General features: G+C 36.4%; 1 protein-coding gene across 1 annotated transcript in view; it reads left to right on the top strand.

Moving 5' to 3' along the window:
• The first annotated feature begins 1742 nt into the window (after positions 1 to 1742).
• The window catches only part of LOC141293577 (vasoactive intestinal polypeptide receptor-like), a 48386-nt gene continuing 33717 nt past the window's right edge, over positions 1743 to 16411 (top strand). The window contains exons 1-3 of the mRNA XM_073825602.1: positions 1743 to 2082; positions 4951 to 5038; positions 9878 to 9982. Of these exons, the coding sequence (XP_073681703.1) occupies positions 2029 to 2082; positions 4951 to 5038; positions 9878 to 9982 (247 nt within the window). The 5' untranslated portion in view covers positions 1743 to 2028. The remainder of the gene's footprint in view (positions 2083 to 4950; positions 5039 to 9877; positions 9983 to 16411) is intronic.

The following is a 16411-nucleotide window of genomic DNA, read 5'->3' as shown; positions in this document are numbered from 1 at the left end:
ACATTTAAAATAAGAAGTTGGCTTTACTTATAAATTGAGTCTTAAACCTTTTAAAAACATTTTTTTTAAAATTCCACAAAAAGTTCAATTAATTAACAATGATACTGTATGAAGCATACAGTGATGTACTGCATAAAAATGCATAAAATACAGGGTAATGTACTGCATTAACAACAATACTGTATAAAATATACAGTAATGTACTGCATGAACAATGAACTGAATGAAGCATACAGTGATGTGCTGCAGCCACGACAAAACATGTCATCATTGTTTCGGTGATGACAAAAGGGAACACATAATCCTTTATTTGGGGGAAATAAACAACATTTTAGTACCGTTATACAAATGTTTAGTATTTTAGTATGTTAGTAGTGTTTTAGTATGTGGGTTAAAATTCTAAAATGTGATGTGGTTGTTACCAAAACATTACTGTCACTACCGAAAATGTGCTGTCACGACCGAAACATGGATGTTTTGTCAAAAATAAAGTATAGCCTACTGAATTATCAGCTAAGATGTTATGATAGTGTTTGGTTCAATGTGTATTCAAACTAATGAATCCTTAAGTTTGAAATCAGTATGGTCAACATTTTTCCTTTTACAAAGAAAAATTGGATTCAAAATACAACAAATCTCATAAATCACACTTAAAATATTTGTAAAATTGTAATTGTTATTGATTTACCTCTGAAAAAATAGAATATATATATTTACAAGGAAAATCTTAATAGGTGAATATAAACCTTCTTATTAAATTATGTATTACTGTGTTTTGGTAGTGACACATTTGGGGAGAGCACAAATATTCCAAACCTTTCTGAAAATAAAATATAAGAATTAACTACACAATTACTAGAAATATGTACCTTGGATATTATACAATTGGCATACATACAAAATTTGTGTAACAAAACATTTCCAACTCTGACTTTGAACCAATTCTGTAGAATGGCCCATATATATTTAAAATATGTGAGGGTGTATGAAGATGAACATCAGTTCTTTAGGGGATGTTCACCATTTTACATACATTTACTTGGGAATGTTATTGTCTACAGACTGCAGTCAGTGAGTCACTTGTTCTTCTGGCAGGTTCTTTTGAAAATAAATTAATGTGTAAGACCTCCATACTGTGGGTTGGCTAATATTAAACTTTCCCCATTATACTTTCAAAATGATTGATTTTATGCTGCAAGCACATGTGTATTAACATATCCGCTTCTGATTGACTCCAGTTCAATACAGTTCTCCATAAATGAAAGATATTCCCATGAAAGCATTACATTTATTAAAAAATTCCCGAGGCACTTCCAAAAGTCAGATACGGTGGTGATTATTGGCAACTTGAGAAGGCAAGAACTCAAATATTTGTATTGGCGAGTTAGTTTACGTTATTGCCGAACATGACATATGTCAGAATAGTTACATAACACACCGTTTAACTACAGACGATAATTTAAGAGAACATACGCAGTTTAATGGGACAGCTGTAACAGAAATCAGAAGTTTAACAGTTAATAATTTAACAGACCAAAGAGCAAAACCTTTGCGACGGATGACAGTTCGCAAGATTTGAGAACAATATTTGTGCCCTGAATGAAAAGCGCGCAGAAGCTGTGCTGTGCGGACAGGTTAAGACAGAGAATGAGTCACTAAACGCTGTTATTCAGGGCTGTGCTGCTGCTGGTGCTGCTCACTATTGAATACACACACCTACTTTTGGAAGTGAGGGTTTAGAACGTGGGTCTGCAGCCTTGGAATTACAGTCCACCTCACGCGTGTCACGTGTCTACGTGGTTCATGCAAGAGCCTTCGCATCACTCCAGAGTCGTTTATGAATGAAGCGTTTTTCATATTAGAGATAAACATGGACAGGTTTGGCGGCGAAGTACGGCTGGTGAACCCGTGCGCACCGGAGCGCATACTTGGCTGAAGTTTCGGATTCTTTTGTCAGTTACTTTTCGACCGTCAACTTGTCTCTGTGCATCGGTAAAGCGCTCTCAGGCAGCTGCTGAATCGGCTGAAATGGATATGTCTAAACGAATGCTTATTTTGTACCTAACCTGCTCGTTTGGACCCGTGAGTACCAACACTTTATCATTTTATACAGTTTTCCCGTGTGATTAGTCATCGACGAAAGAAAAGCCTTTTAGTATTTAACACACCTAGTCCTCAAACAAATCGTCAGATCCAAGGATATAAAGGTAGATTGTGTGCTTTTTCATTTTTCTTCTTTTCATTGGAGATTTTTTGCTTCTCAAATCTGAAGCCACGTTAAACTGTGCTGACAAAATACACTTTGATGAATGAGCCTCAGTAAACTGTTGCTCTTGTGCTCTTCTGTCTCTGAGCAACTGCTGCTGTGTTTCCTCTCACAGAGCAGAATTTGGTAACGGAACCGAATTAAATTGTACATTTCACCGGATAAGAACGCAATCAATTTAAACTTTCCTGCGTTATCCGTAAGAAGTGAATCAAATTTAAGATTGAAAACTAGGCAGGCAGGACATAATTATGTGGTACGAGAGCTTCTCTTATAGCCTACACTGACATTTTGATAAAGCATATTCAGCGATATTAATAAAGCTGATTTATGCATTAAAATAATAACCAGTTGGATTATATGATATAATGCAAATGTGACCCAGGACCACAAAACCAGTCATAGGGGTACATTTTTTGAAATTAAGATTTATACATCATCTGCAAACTGAACAAATTAGCTTTTCATTGATGTATGGTTTCCAAATATTGGCCAAGATACAAATAATCTGATGGTGCAAAAAATCTAAATATTGAGAAAATCGTCTTTAAAGTTGTCCAAATTAAGTTCTTAGCAATGCATATTACTAACTAAAAGGTAAGCTTTGATATATTTACGGAAATTTAGAAAAAAAATTATAATGAAACATGATCTTTACTAAATACTGTACTGTTTTTTTGGCTTAAAAAAGATAATTTTGACCCATACAATGTATTTTGACTATTGCTACAAATATACCCATGCAACTTAAGACTGGTTTTTAGGTCCATGGTCACAAATATGTTTCAGTGGTCTGTGCATTTTACTTAAAACAGTTTGCATTGCCATTTAAAATCCAGATTTTAAAAGGAAAACAGTTTCTGTAAGCAGTATGCACATTTCTATTGTGTAGATGTAGATTTCCTTCAAAATGAGTATAGAGTTGTTTATTGAATTACTTCAGATTTCCTTAGGTCTAGCCAGATGTGAAGCTTAACATGTCCAAAAATTATGCTTTGCTTTACTACATTTCCATCATTATGTTTATCATTTTTTTGTGCTGCTATTGATAGAAATCTGATCGTTAACCTGGGAAATCAGTCAGTATTTACTTTTACTTGTCCCAAGTGATACTGCTAGTAACAGCATGAATTCACAGTACCAGTGTTCCCATGGAAAGATTCCTCTATACAGCTTGTGTTTACCGTTTAAACTGTCTGTCATAATTGTTAATCGTGCTATTTGAAATAGTGAAAATAATTATTTTCTTCTCTTATTGTGACACCATGGTAACAACCATCATTTTCTTCTCTCTTCATCCTTGTGTCCATGTCAGCACTGTCCTTGATCATACCTCATTCCTCGCTGCAGACAGTAGTGACTCATGTCTCTATGAAGTACAGCTTACCATGCAACTGAATTTATGAATACGTCACCCCACACATAACAGTATATGTTCAAAAGAGTGCAATTGTTTGCTTTGGGCACATACATGAAATATTGAGAAACTGCTTTCAGCTGACTTGACGTACAGCATTCAACTTGAGTTAAAAGATACACTGAACGGCACATATCTCAAGATATATCACATATGCTTAATATGTGTTAGTTTTATACATTTGTGACATGTGTAGCATTTTATCAGTAATAAGATGAGTCTGTTTTTTTCCTACAGTTTTGCTTGTTTAGGAATAGTTTATCAAAAAAATTAAATTTTGTCATTAATTACCCACCCTCGTGTTATTTCAAACAACAGAGAGCTTTTGGATTTCATCAAAAATATCTTAATTTGTGTCCTGAAGTTGGACAAAGGTCTTACGGGTTTGGAACAACATGGGGGTGAGTAATTAATGACAGAATTTTTATTTTTGGGTGAACTATCTCTTCAATCATAATAACGGATGATATTCAGCATAACACAAGTTAAAGAGGACACATTTCAGGTCCAGTGTTGTAGAAAGTGCTACTGAACCTTATTTATGAGGCTATTGTCTTGCAAAACAAGTTGTAAAACTCTGTTGTATATCATACATACTGACCGTTCAGGTACCAGAGTAACTTATGACCCAGATGGTCATACTTTCTGTGAGCATATGGACAGGTTAGGGAGTAACCATAGCTCTGCAGTGAAATTCTGATTGATGCCACCTCTCAATGGCCTCATCTGCCAGAGTACCTGCCATAAATCTGACTGTCCTCTGGTGCTCTATGAAAGAATCCTCGAGAGCATTTTCTTATATAATCCAGCCTACATTTTAAGGAAAATTGGATACAGCTGCAGAGAGACAGCTTTAGGACAAATAATTTATGTTGCAAATTTTTCCAACTTATAGATGTCTGGAGGTTAGTCCTTTAGGGATTGACAGGGGTGAAAGGAGACGTTATTAAGAGCTCTGCGCAGTGTGGGTACTTACGCTACGCTTGTTAAATTGCTATGTAAAAATGAAGGAACAGCTTGAATTGTCCTACCCTTCATCAAATCTCCATGACACTCAGGAAAAGGGAGAGGCAGTGTCACATGTGCAACCAGTTCACTTCATCCTTTTCAAACAGTAATTGTGTTCAGCTTGCAATGTGATCAAAGGTCTGTCGCTATTCCGAAATGTGACGTAATGTTCTCTGAAACTTCAAAAATTTAGATGCTTTATTGGAAGTGAGACGTACCCCGTGTCAAAATCTTATGATTGTGTTATTGATGTAAACAGATGCTGTCTGTCCAGATGTGTGAGGTCATGTGGGAGCTGGAAGCGGAGAAAAGAGAATGTTTGTCCAAGCTGGAAAACATCACCTCAGGTATGTACTCTGCATATAAGTCACTATATGACAACAGTAGGCTTGTAAAGACACAATGATTTCTGTATATTGGTGATATACACTGTAACATCCTGTTAAATATACATGGTTGCCAGAAATTCACTATGAAAATATAGTGACAATAATGCAGCATGACAGTTAGTATCTGTAATTTCAAAAGTCAAAAGTTTACACACACACACACACACACCTTGCAGAATCTGCAAATAATGTAATAATGTAAAATAAGATGGATCATACAAAATGCATGTTATTTTTTATTTAGTACTGACCTGAATAAGATATTTCACATAAACGACATTTACATGTAGTTCACAATTGAATATGTAAAAATGACTCCATTCAAAAATTTACATACACTTGATTCTTAATACTGTTTTGTTTCCTGAATGATCCACAGCTCTGTTTTTTTGTTTTTTTTAGTGATCATTGTTCATGAGTCCCTTGTTTGTCCTGAACTGCCTGCTGTACTTCAGAAAAATCCTTCAGGTCTCACAAAGTCTGTGGTCCAACAATGACTGTATGATTTTGAGGTCCATCTTTTCACACAGACGACAACTGAGGGACTCATGTGCACTTATTACAGAAGGTTAAAATGCACACTAATGCTCCAGAAGGAAAAACAATGCATTAAGAGCCAGAGGTGTAAACTTTTGGACAGAATAAAGATGTGTACAATTTTCTTATTTTGCCCAAATTTCTTTTTGTTTTTTATTTAGAACTGCCCTTCAGAAGCTACAAAAGATACTTAAATGTTTCCCTTGCTCCTAATGCATTGTTTTCTTCTGAAGCATCAGCCTATTAACCTTCTGTATAGTTGTCCTCAGTGTGAAAAGATGGATCTCAAAAACGTACAGGGAAATGGTTCAAATACACAAAAATGCTGAAAAACCATAGAATTTGTGGGACCTAAAGGATTTTTCTGAAGAACAGCAGGCAGTTTAACTGTTCAAGACAAAAAAGGGACTCATTAACAGTTATCACTAAAAAAAAAAAAAAAAAACACAGCTGTGCATCATTCAGGTAACAACACAGTATTAAGAATCAAGCCAATGTAAACTTGTAAATGGGGTAATTTCTATAAATTCAACTATTAGCTTCTCTTGTGGACTGTGTAAATTTTTTTTGTGAAATATCTTATTCAGGTCAGTACAAAATTTGTATGATCCCTCTTATTTAGATAAAATAATTACCATTTTGCAGATTCTGCAAGGTGTATGTAAACTTATGATTTAAACTGTATTTCCAAATATACCAAAATCTGCTTTTTTACCAAACTCTTTGAATATGCAAAGGTGGTGCACTCATAGTACTTATGAACAGGAGAAAGTGCAATGCAAAATATGGCAGAATAGTCTTGCCTTCTAAATAAAAGAACCAGTCATCACATCACTACAACTGCCATGGGTTGCATGGTGCCTAAACACACTACTGAAGAAGCTGTATTTCCATAACTGAAATAGCGGCATGAGGCATTTGAAAGATGTCCTCTGAGTAAAATGACTTGCCTAAAGGGACATTGTTTTTACCTTAAAGGGGACATCGATGCCTATTTTCCACAAATTGGTATGACTCTTCAGGATCTACATGAAATGTCTGCAACATACTTTGATTAAAATTCCTCAGTGGTCATGTAAAACAACACCCTTTTTACCTCATCAAAAACAGATCTCTTCACAGTGAGCCGTCTTAAAATGATAATGAGCTACTGCTCACCCCTCCCCTCTCTTCTGTTTTTTTTGTGTATTCGGTGGCACATTACAATCAAACATAAAACTAATTTGTGACTCTGATGTCGGGAGAAAATAAAGAGTCATATATTCACTTTTACATCCAGCTACAAAACACCTGCATTGCTTACAAGACGTTGTCCCTACAGCTGCTCGAGTGCAGAGAAAATGGTAGACAGTGTACAACTGGCTAAGGGTGGAAATATGCTAATACGAGACAGTCCGTCACCATGTTAAAGTCAATTTTGCATTTGATGTCCTCTTTAATGCTAAAGGTCTTGGTTTTAAATGTGACCTTTTCATTAACTACAAATAGCAGTGTCACTCTATACTATAAACATAGAGCAGTGTGAAAATGTGCATTATGAGGTTGGGCTAATAATGCAAGAGCAACATTTTGAATGTTTTGCAGATAAGCAGCATAGCTGTATTTTTTGCACATTTAATCAGATCTTAAAACATTCAAAATGTTCAAAAAGTGTCAATATTTTTTCTCTCATTTCTTCCCACAGTCAGCTCAAACCTCTCTTCTCATTACTGTAGATGCTGTAAATTGGCCAGATAATTGTTGTTTTGTGTTTGTTTGTCTGACCAGGTTTCGGAAGAGGTTACAAAGGCATGCTGGTTAATTAGGCAGAAATGTCCTTCTGTGAAGTGCGATCATCAGTGTTTTCTCTGACACATTCTCTGTGATTAAATCCGTAGTTGTTTCAGTGCACTGCCTCAGCCAGTTAGTTTTGCTTGCAACAAGTAGATTTAGGTTTTTATGTGAAATATTCTCCATCATTGATTAGGTAGTACATCAGATGGTCTGAGAACACATCCATGCGCTACCCAGAAGTCCAGTCACAAAAGGACTAATTAATGATGCTAATTTTAAAAAATAACTGAAATGATATGAATTGCTTTTTTCACTTCATTATTAAAGTCTGATTCTGCTATGATAATGAATACATGAAAAGGATGTCACCACTCATATCAAGTTTTATCTCGATTGTTCATTACTGGCAAGGCAGACAATAACCACAAATGAGTTATAACACATATTTAATTGTGAATTCTAATAACAGTCATATAATAGAGCACCTTAATTACTGGAATCATTCATATGGTTTTGTATGATTTGTATGTGTGAAAAAAAGCTAGAATGAGTAAATTACAAGTGGACTTTACCAGAAGCTTTAGTGGCTGCCTATTGGGCATGTACCTCATCAAACCAAAACGCTGCCTATTCCAGCCTAATCTAATATTGATTTTGTTCTTAATGCACAAAGCAATTACAAAGGCTGGTTGTGTGACTTAAAGGTCTGATTATCTATGTGCTGGTGTGTCAAAGTTGTGTTGTCATTTGTGTTTCCTGTGATTTAAATCTCAATCACAAACCTCCCTTGGGTAATGTATCTTAGACCAATTTGCAGATTGCTTTCTCAGAGTGTGAGATGAACTTTGATAAAGCACAGTCTGTTATAAATTGTTATAAAGTTGTTTTTATAAATTTTAATTCTTGTACTTTTTGTATAGTCTGCATTTTTATAAATATTTTTAAAATAATTGTGCAATCCCATATTGGCCAGACACAATATACAGTGCTATCCACTAATATTGGCGCACTTGGTAAATATGAGCAAAGGTGGCTGTAAAAATAAATCTGCTTCGTTTATCCTTTTGATCTTTCATTCAAAAAATTCACAAAATTCTAACCTATCACTGAAGTAAAACAATGGGAAGTGGGGGGGAAATCTTATTATGAAATAAATGTTTTTCTCTAGTTCACGTTGGCCACAATTATTGGCACTCAATTATTGCAAAGTCCTTTTCCCAAGATAACAGCTCTGAGTTTTCTCCTCTAATGCCTAATGAGTTTGGAAAACACCTGACAAGAGATCAGAGACCATTCCTTCATACAGAATCTCTCCAGATCCTTCAGATTCCCAGCTCCATGTTGGTGCTTCTTCTCTTCAATTCACCCCATTCATTTTATATGGGGTTTCACTGAAGTTAAACACTTGAAAGTGGGAGAAACTCACATTATGAAATGACTTGACTTCCTGTTTGACAGGATAAATAAACAATATAAATATGAGGATTGTTGAGCTTCACAAAATAGAAAGTGGCTGCAAGAAAATAACTAAAACATTGAAAATCCTCATTTTCACCATCAGGAGGGTTTTAAGAACAATCCTCCTCGCTCATCTAAAAACAAACTTCAGCATATTCTGTTGTCAGACATGACTGGAACTTCAAACGGGACTGGCTTCTATGGTCAGATGAAGCTAAAAGAGAGCTTTTAGGCAGCAAGATGAATTTCAGATGAATTTGGTGCAAACAGGGAAAAAAGCACCCCATGCCCATGGTTAAATATACTGCTGGGTCTTTATCTTTGTGGGCCTATTTTTCTGCCAGAGGTCCTGGACTAACATCAAATATATCAACAATATCAAATACCAACAGATAAAAAAATCTAAACCTGACTGCCTCTGTTAGAAATCTTATAATGGGGTGTGGTTGGATCTTGCATCAGGACAATGATCCAAAATAAACATCAAATCAACACAAAACTGAATCACTGAGCCAAAAACAAAGCTTCTGTCATGGTGTCCCAGTTCCCTGACCTGAACCCTATAGAAATTGAATGGGGTGAACTGAAGAGAAGAAGCACCAACATGGAGCTGGGAATCTGAAGGATCTGGAGAGATTCTGTATGAAGGAATGGTCTCTGATCTCTTGTCAGGTGTTTTCCAAACTCATTAAGCATTAGAGGAGAAAACTCAGAGCTGTTATCTTGGGAAAAGGACTTTGCAATAATTGAGGCCAACGTGGACTAGAGAAAAACATTTATTTCATAATAAGATTTTCCCCCACTTCCCATTGTTTCACTTCAGTGATAGGTTAGAATTTTGTGAATTTTTTGAATGAAAGATCAAAAGGATAAACAATGCAGACTTATTTTTACAGCCACCTTTGCTCATATTTACCAAGGGTGCCAATATTTTTGGAGGGCACTGTAGAATTTATCACCAATTACAGCATGATTAAATCTTTTTAGATATGTTATCTCCTCATTGGATTTTTCTCACTTTTCTTTAAGGTTGCACAGGTGAATGGGATCTAGCATGCTGGCCATCAGCTAGGATTGGAGAGGTGGTCACTATCCCCTGTCCGAATTACTTCAGCCATGTCAGTAATCAAAGAGGTATGTCAATATTTTATTCACTAAGTATGAAGATGCAAAATGTTTTCCGGTAGACTTGTTTTTCACTTTCTGTTTTCACAATGCTCCACTGCTAATCATTCTTGATAAAGTCTTTTAAAGTCACTAGTATTTTACAATCTCTGTAGAGACTTATTTTCAGAGAAAGCAAATGTCCTCACTATGATTTAATTAGCATCATAACCAGTGTCACATTGTTTAAAGACTATCCCAAAGCTGTCTTCTGAGTTCCTCTGATTAGTTTTTGATAGCTCTGGAGAATAGAGAAAGATTGCCTGTGCTATTGGGACCTGGTGTTGTAATTTAGCAGAGACATTGACACACAGACGGTAATCATCAGACTTTCTCTGGGGAGAGCCTCATGGGCCAATTATTTCTGAGAATTGAAGACCGCTGTAATTTATTCAAACGAGAAAAGCTGTGGGTAACTTTTAATACTGTTTAGTAAGCCTTTTGTGGTTGTGTTTGGCTAATCAGGATTAGCTGTGTATTTAGCAACTGAACATGAAATCAGCTGTGCTTGTTATGGGTGCTAAGTAGCAGACATGACATTATCTTATCACTGTGTGTGTGTACAGTGAGGAAAAAAATATTTTATCCCCTGCTGATTTTGTATGTTTGCCCACTGACAAAGGAATGATCAGTCTATAATTTTAATGGTAGGTTTATTTTAACAGTGAAAGACAGAATAACAACAACAACAACAAAAAAATCCAGAAAAATGCATTTTAAAAAAGTTATAAATTGATTTGCATTTTATTATTGAGGAAAATAAGCATTATATCCCCTATCAATCAGCAAAATTTCTGGCTTCCATGTGTCTTTTATACAAGTCACAAGCTGAGATTAGGAGCACTCTCTTAAAAGGAATGGTCCTGATCTCATTTTGTTATCTGGATAAAAGACAGCTGTCCACAGAATCAATCAGTCAATCAGATTCCAAACTCTCCACCATGACCAAGACCAAAGAGCTGCCTAAGGATGTCAGGGACAAGACTGTAGACCACCACAAGGCTGGAATGGGCTACAAGACCATCACCAAGGAGCTTGGTGGGAAGGTGACAACAGTTGGTGTTATTATTCAGAAATGGAAGAAACACAAAATAACTGTCAACCTCCCTCGGTCTGGGACTCCGCAAGGTCCCCCTGCTCAAGAAAGCACATGTACAGGTCTGAAGTTTGCCAATGAACATCTGAATGATTCAGAGGAGAACTGGGTGAAAGTGTTGTGGTCAGGTGAGACCAAAATAGAGCTCTCTGACATCAACTCAACTTGTCATGTTTGGAGGAGGAGGAATGTTGAATTGTTGACCCCAAGAACACCATCCCCAACGTCAAACATGGAGGTGGAAACATTATGCTTTGGGGGTGTTTTTCTGCTAAGGAAATAGGACAACTGCACCACATCAAAGGGTCGATGGAAGGGGCCATGTACCATCAAATCTTGGGTGAGAGCCTCCTTCCCTCAGCCAGGGCATTGAAAATGGGTTGTGGATGGGTATTCCAGCATGACAGTGACCCAAAACACGCAGCAAAGGCAACAAAAGAGTGGCTCAAGAAGAAGCACATTAAGTTCCTGGAGTGGCCTAGCCAGTCTCCAGACCTAAAATCTGTGAAGGAGGCTAAAGGTTTGATTTGCCAGACGTCAGCCTCAAAACCTTAATGATTTGTAGAGGATCTGCAAAGAGAAGTGGGACAAAATCCTTCCTGAGATGTGTGCAAACCTGGTGGCCAGCTACTAGAAACATCTGTGATTGCCAACAGGGGTTTTGCCACCAAGTACCAAGTCTTGTTTTGCAAAGTGGTCAAATACTTATTTCACTCATTAAACTGCAAATCAATTTATAACTTTTTTCTGTCTCTATTGTTCAAATAAACCTACCATCAAAATTATAGACTGATAATTTCTTTGCCAGTGGGCACACATTCAAAATCAGCAGGGGATCAAATAATTGTTTTCATCACTGTATATATATATATGGGCCATTCTACAGAACTGGTGCAAACTGCTGTTCCACAAAAAAAAAAAAAAAAACACATTTAAAAAGCAAAGTATTCAAATAGTAGATTTTTATGAAGATAGGCTGAGACTGATTTTAATTACACCCCTACATTTATGATCAGGAAATATTTATGTTTAACTCTCTTTCATAGCTACATAGTTACATAGATACATAGATAGGTCTCATCATTTTGAGGTAAATGTGTTCAAAAGGATAAAAAATCTGTGCATAACCTTAAAGAATGTCATTACCTATTTTTGGGGGGTTCTTTTAGCTAGGTTTAAAAGTATGTACAATTGTCACTATCAAAACAGTCAAGTCCGCAACATTTGTTGAAGTTTCCTTTATTTGGGGGAAATAAACAAAATTTTGGTACAGTTATGCAATTTATTGTGTTTTATAGTGTTTTAGCATGTGGGTTAAAATTAGGGCTGGGCGATAAAACGATAACGATATATATCGCGATAGACAAGAGATCGATATCAATAAAAAATGTGTTCGATAAAACGTTCGATATTTTGTATTCTTCGTCAGCCCGCCCAGCCCCCCTTTAACGTCCAGTTAATTTTATTTTCTATATAGCGCCAGATCACAATAGAAGTTAAGGTTATCTTTCCTACAGAACGGGCCCTTGTTGTTGTATTAAACAAACTAAATAGCCTTATGTTATTTATCTTATTTACACGACGGCATGTGATTTCTGTCTCTACATGATCGCGCGTTTACAATGTCTCCTCACAGACGGGAAGGCGGACTCCATTCATAAAATAGGAAACATAGGAAAACATCGAGCTGCAGGAATGTAGCTCACGATGACCGGAGTTGGAGATACCTGGTTTAGACCTACCTGTATGTGACTTCAAGCACACTTAAACACGATGATACCGACACACGTTCCGCATAGTTACAGACAATAACAAATATAGCAAAGCATCATATTTTGTTGTGTTATATAGATTCAATTAAATTCATTAGTTATGACATTTGCCGATTTTCTCACCACATAGACAGTCGATTATTGTCGATGCTATCACCGCCCCGGTTAGAATATTCTCAGTGTAACGTTAGCCTAAAAACCGACGTTAGCTTCAAAATAAACCTGTCGTATGCGACATAAAGTTAGTAAATAGAGCTTACCCGTGGTACTGGTACAGCAGAACTCTTTAAAATCCGTTTTTTGATTTGTCCTCCTTGGTTGGGGATGTAATCGTCTTCGCTGAAGTGAGCACTGCACACACGAAAATCCTTGATACTGGATATTTTAGCTCCCGCAGAGTAGCCGATGGCAACCAGCCAAAGCTGTCTCATAACTATATCAGAAACAGGAAAACGATGGAATCTGAACGGCGATCCCTGCACATTCTCAACCTGGGAATTTACAAGTTCGCACCATTGTTAATTTTCTACTTTTTACGTCGTTGTCATTCGAGTGTGTAATGGAACAGCTGATCGGAACGTGCGAACTGACAGCAGCAGTGCGGATTGATGGAAACGGAAAGAATATAGTGCCGATTAAAACTGAGGTATGATTTTTGTCAGGAGTGGTTTTTGTGATGTAAATTAATCAAGCTTTGAAACGCATATATTTTTTTCACGTAAAAACGCACAGTTTTGAGGCCCCGGAAACTAACCGTGACTACTTTCTTGAAAAACTTCCAGCGGCCAGAACTCTGACCAAGGAGGTGAACGCAGTGTGGGTCAGTGTGTATACACTATAGTGCTGATAAGGATTGCATACAACTTCATGTCTTAAATGCTCGAACTATCCCTTTAAGTCGCTGGGGTTTATTTGTAGCAATAGCCAAAAATACATTGTATGGGTCAAAATTATTGATTTTTCTTTTATGTCAAAAATCATTAGGAAATTAAGTAAAGATTTTTTGTAAAATTCCTACTGTAAATCTATCCAAATGTAATTTTTGATTAGTAATATGCATTGTTAAGAACTTAATTTGGACAGCTTTAAAGGTGATTTTCTCAGTATTTTGATTTTTTGCACCCTTAGATTTCAGATTTTCAAATAGATGTATCTCGGCCAAATATTGTCCTATCATAACAAACCATACATCAATAGAAAGCTTATTTATTGAGCTTTCATATGATGTATATATCTCAGTTTTGTAAAATTTAACCTTATGACTGGTTTTGTGGTCCAGGGTCACAAATTATATTATTGTGTTTCGCTATAGTGACACATTTGGTGAGAGGAAGTATTCCAAAACTTTCTGAAAATACAATATAAGAATTGACTGCACAACTGCTAGAAATGTGCACCTTGGATATTAAACAATTTGCATCCATACAAAATTTGTGGAAAACGACTGAGACAGAGTTTCCAACTCTTGACTTTGCACCAATTCTGTAGAATGGCCCATATATGAGTCCTTGACTTATTGATGTACTATTTGCTGACTGGCTAATAACTAAACTGCTTTCAGCATAATATTACTAGCATGCAGTCAGGTAAATCACTGCTGACTTCTCTATTTTGCTAGACTGTCCAATGGACCTGTCAGTCATACAGACTTTGATTGACAGGTTTAAACATGAGCACTCATATCATGCCAGATCTCATTAAAATGAAGCCTTACCCTGATTTATTTTAGTGTATGTAACTATCTGGGGAACTGAAAAAACTGGCCTTTTGACATAAAGTTAATATATCAGCTTTTAGTTTCATATTTCCTGTAATAATTTTCATTTTGTTTTGACTCCCCCCTTAACACAGATGAGTAAAAGGAGTCATTTTTGACTTTAGAAGTTTAGAAGGAACTGAGGACTGTCTAGGGCAGTTAAGTTTGACGCAAGAACACCAATGAAAGTATTTCAAGAGGTTGGGTTGCTCAATAATCATGAAATTGTAAGGGGAAATGACAGTGTGGATCAATAAGGTTTTCAAAGTGATCTTACTTTAAAAGCAGCGGACATCCATTTCTGTAATGACACATCATTGAGGAAAATACAGCACTTTTGGGTGAGCTCTTATAAAGTGGAAAAGGTAGCTGACACATTGGCTTCCTTTTATAGAAAATGTCTGTGTTTTTTTATTCCATATGTATGATAGAGAATTTCAACTTATTTATTTGCATGTCCTTTTACTCGCTTGTGCTTTCTGTCAGAATTTCAGCTTTGATTTACGACCATACTTTTCATCCTATGAACTGTTTACACACATCTAATGGCTTCCAGGTCATATCATGTCTTGTTGAAAGGGGCATGCCTTTCCTGTGATACTCTGAGTGCTCTGAGAGAGTGCTTTCTGGAAGGAATCCAAAACATGGATTGAGGGATTTAGATGGTACAGGGTGAAATGCAGTGGATTTATCTTCCTCATGTGCTTGTGGAGTTCATGCAGGAGATAGCCTTTGGTGAGCTGTGATACAGGCCAGATGTGATTGGGAAAAGACCTGCATATATTAGATCAGGGGTGGGCCAACTTGACGATCATGTGATGGGAAAAAAACCTGATAACTAACTGACTGGGAATGTTGAGTTGGATTTTAAAGGAGACAAAGACCTATATAACAAATGTGTTGATGGAACAATTTATGAACCAGAGGGAAGAACAAAGGACACACATGGACCCAGAGGACACAAAAATCCTCATTAATTTATAGCGAACAGATTGAGGCTTTCTGGACCAATCATAAGAAACATTTGTTTTTCTCAGCACCGATTTCCCAGAACTGCTCCATGTTTATAGCTCAGAAAGAGTGTTTAAAGATATTCAACAGTGAATGTTGATGCTTTTAGCGAGAATTGTTTTATCAGTGTTCCTACAGTACACACCAGTGTTTACGCTGCATTAGTGATCGCTGCGATTACGCTGATTTCAACAGAACTATGCGAAAGTTATGCAACAATAACTTGGATTGGTTTGCTTTTGGAAAGCTCTATTCACTTCTTTTAATGACCTCAAAATTAATCCAACACATTTTTTCTCCATTATATTGTGTAGGATGTCCTTCTTTTCTGTTTGTAGCCCAACCAGATATATAGCGGACCTGAAAACGACTTCAGCCACTCTTTAATCTATTTGCAGTATATAACAAAGTGTCAAACAAAGTGGCATTTATTTTAGTGAAATATGGTATAAATACACTTATCAAGCAAAATATTGAATACATTTTTAGGTTTCAAATGATAACACAATAGCACATTTCAGCACTTTCAAACACTCAGTTTTTATGATTGAGCGTTTGCTATTGTCCTTTGCATTATCAACACTGTTTTCCTGTTTAATACTGTAAAGCTGCTTTGACACTGTCTGTATTGTACAAAGCACTATATAAACAAACGTGACTTGACTTGACTTTCTGGTTGTCAGGTGTAAGTAGTCTGTTAATCTGTGTGAATGTTAAGGAGAAATGACTTCATACATCCACAAAATACCTTTCACCTAATGCAC

Source organism: Garra rufa, chromosome 20 (genome assembly GCF_049309525.1).
Source record: "Garra rufa chromosome 20, GarRuf1.0, whole genome shotgun sequence".
Taxonomy (NCBI): domain Eukaryota; kingdom Metazoa; phylum Chordata; class Actinopteri; order Cypriniformes; family Cyprinidae; genus Garra; species Garra rufa.
Note: the sequence above shows the minus strand (reverse complement) of the source record. Positions and strands in the feature narration are given on the sequence as shown.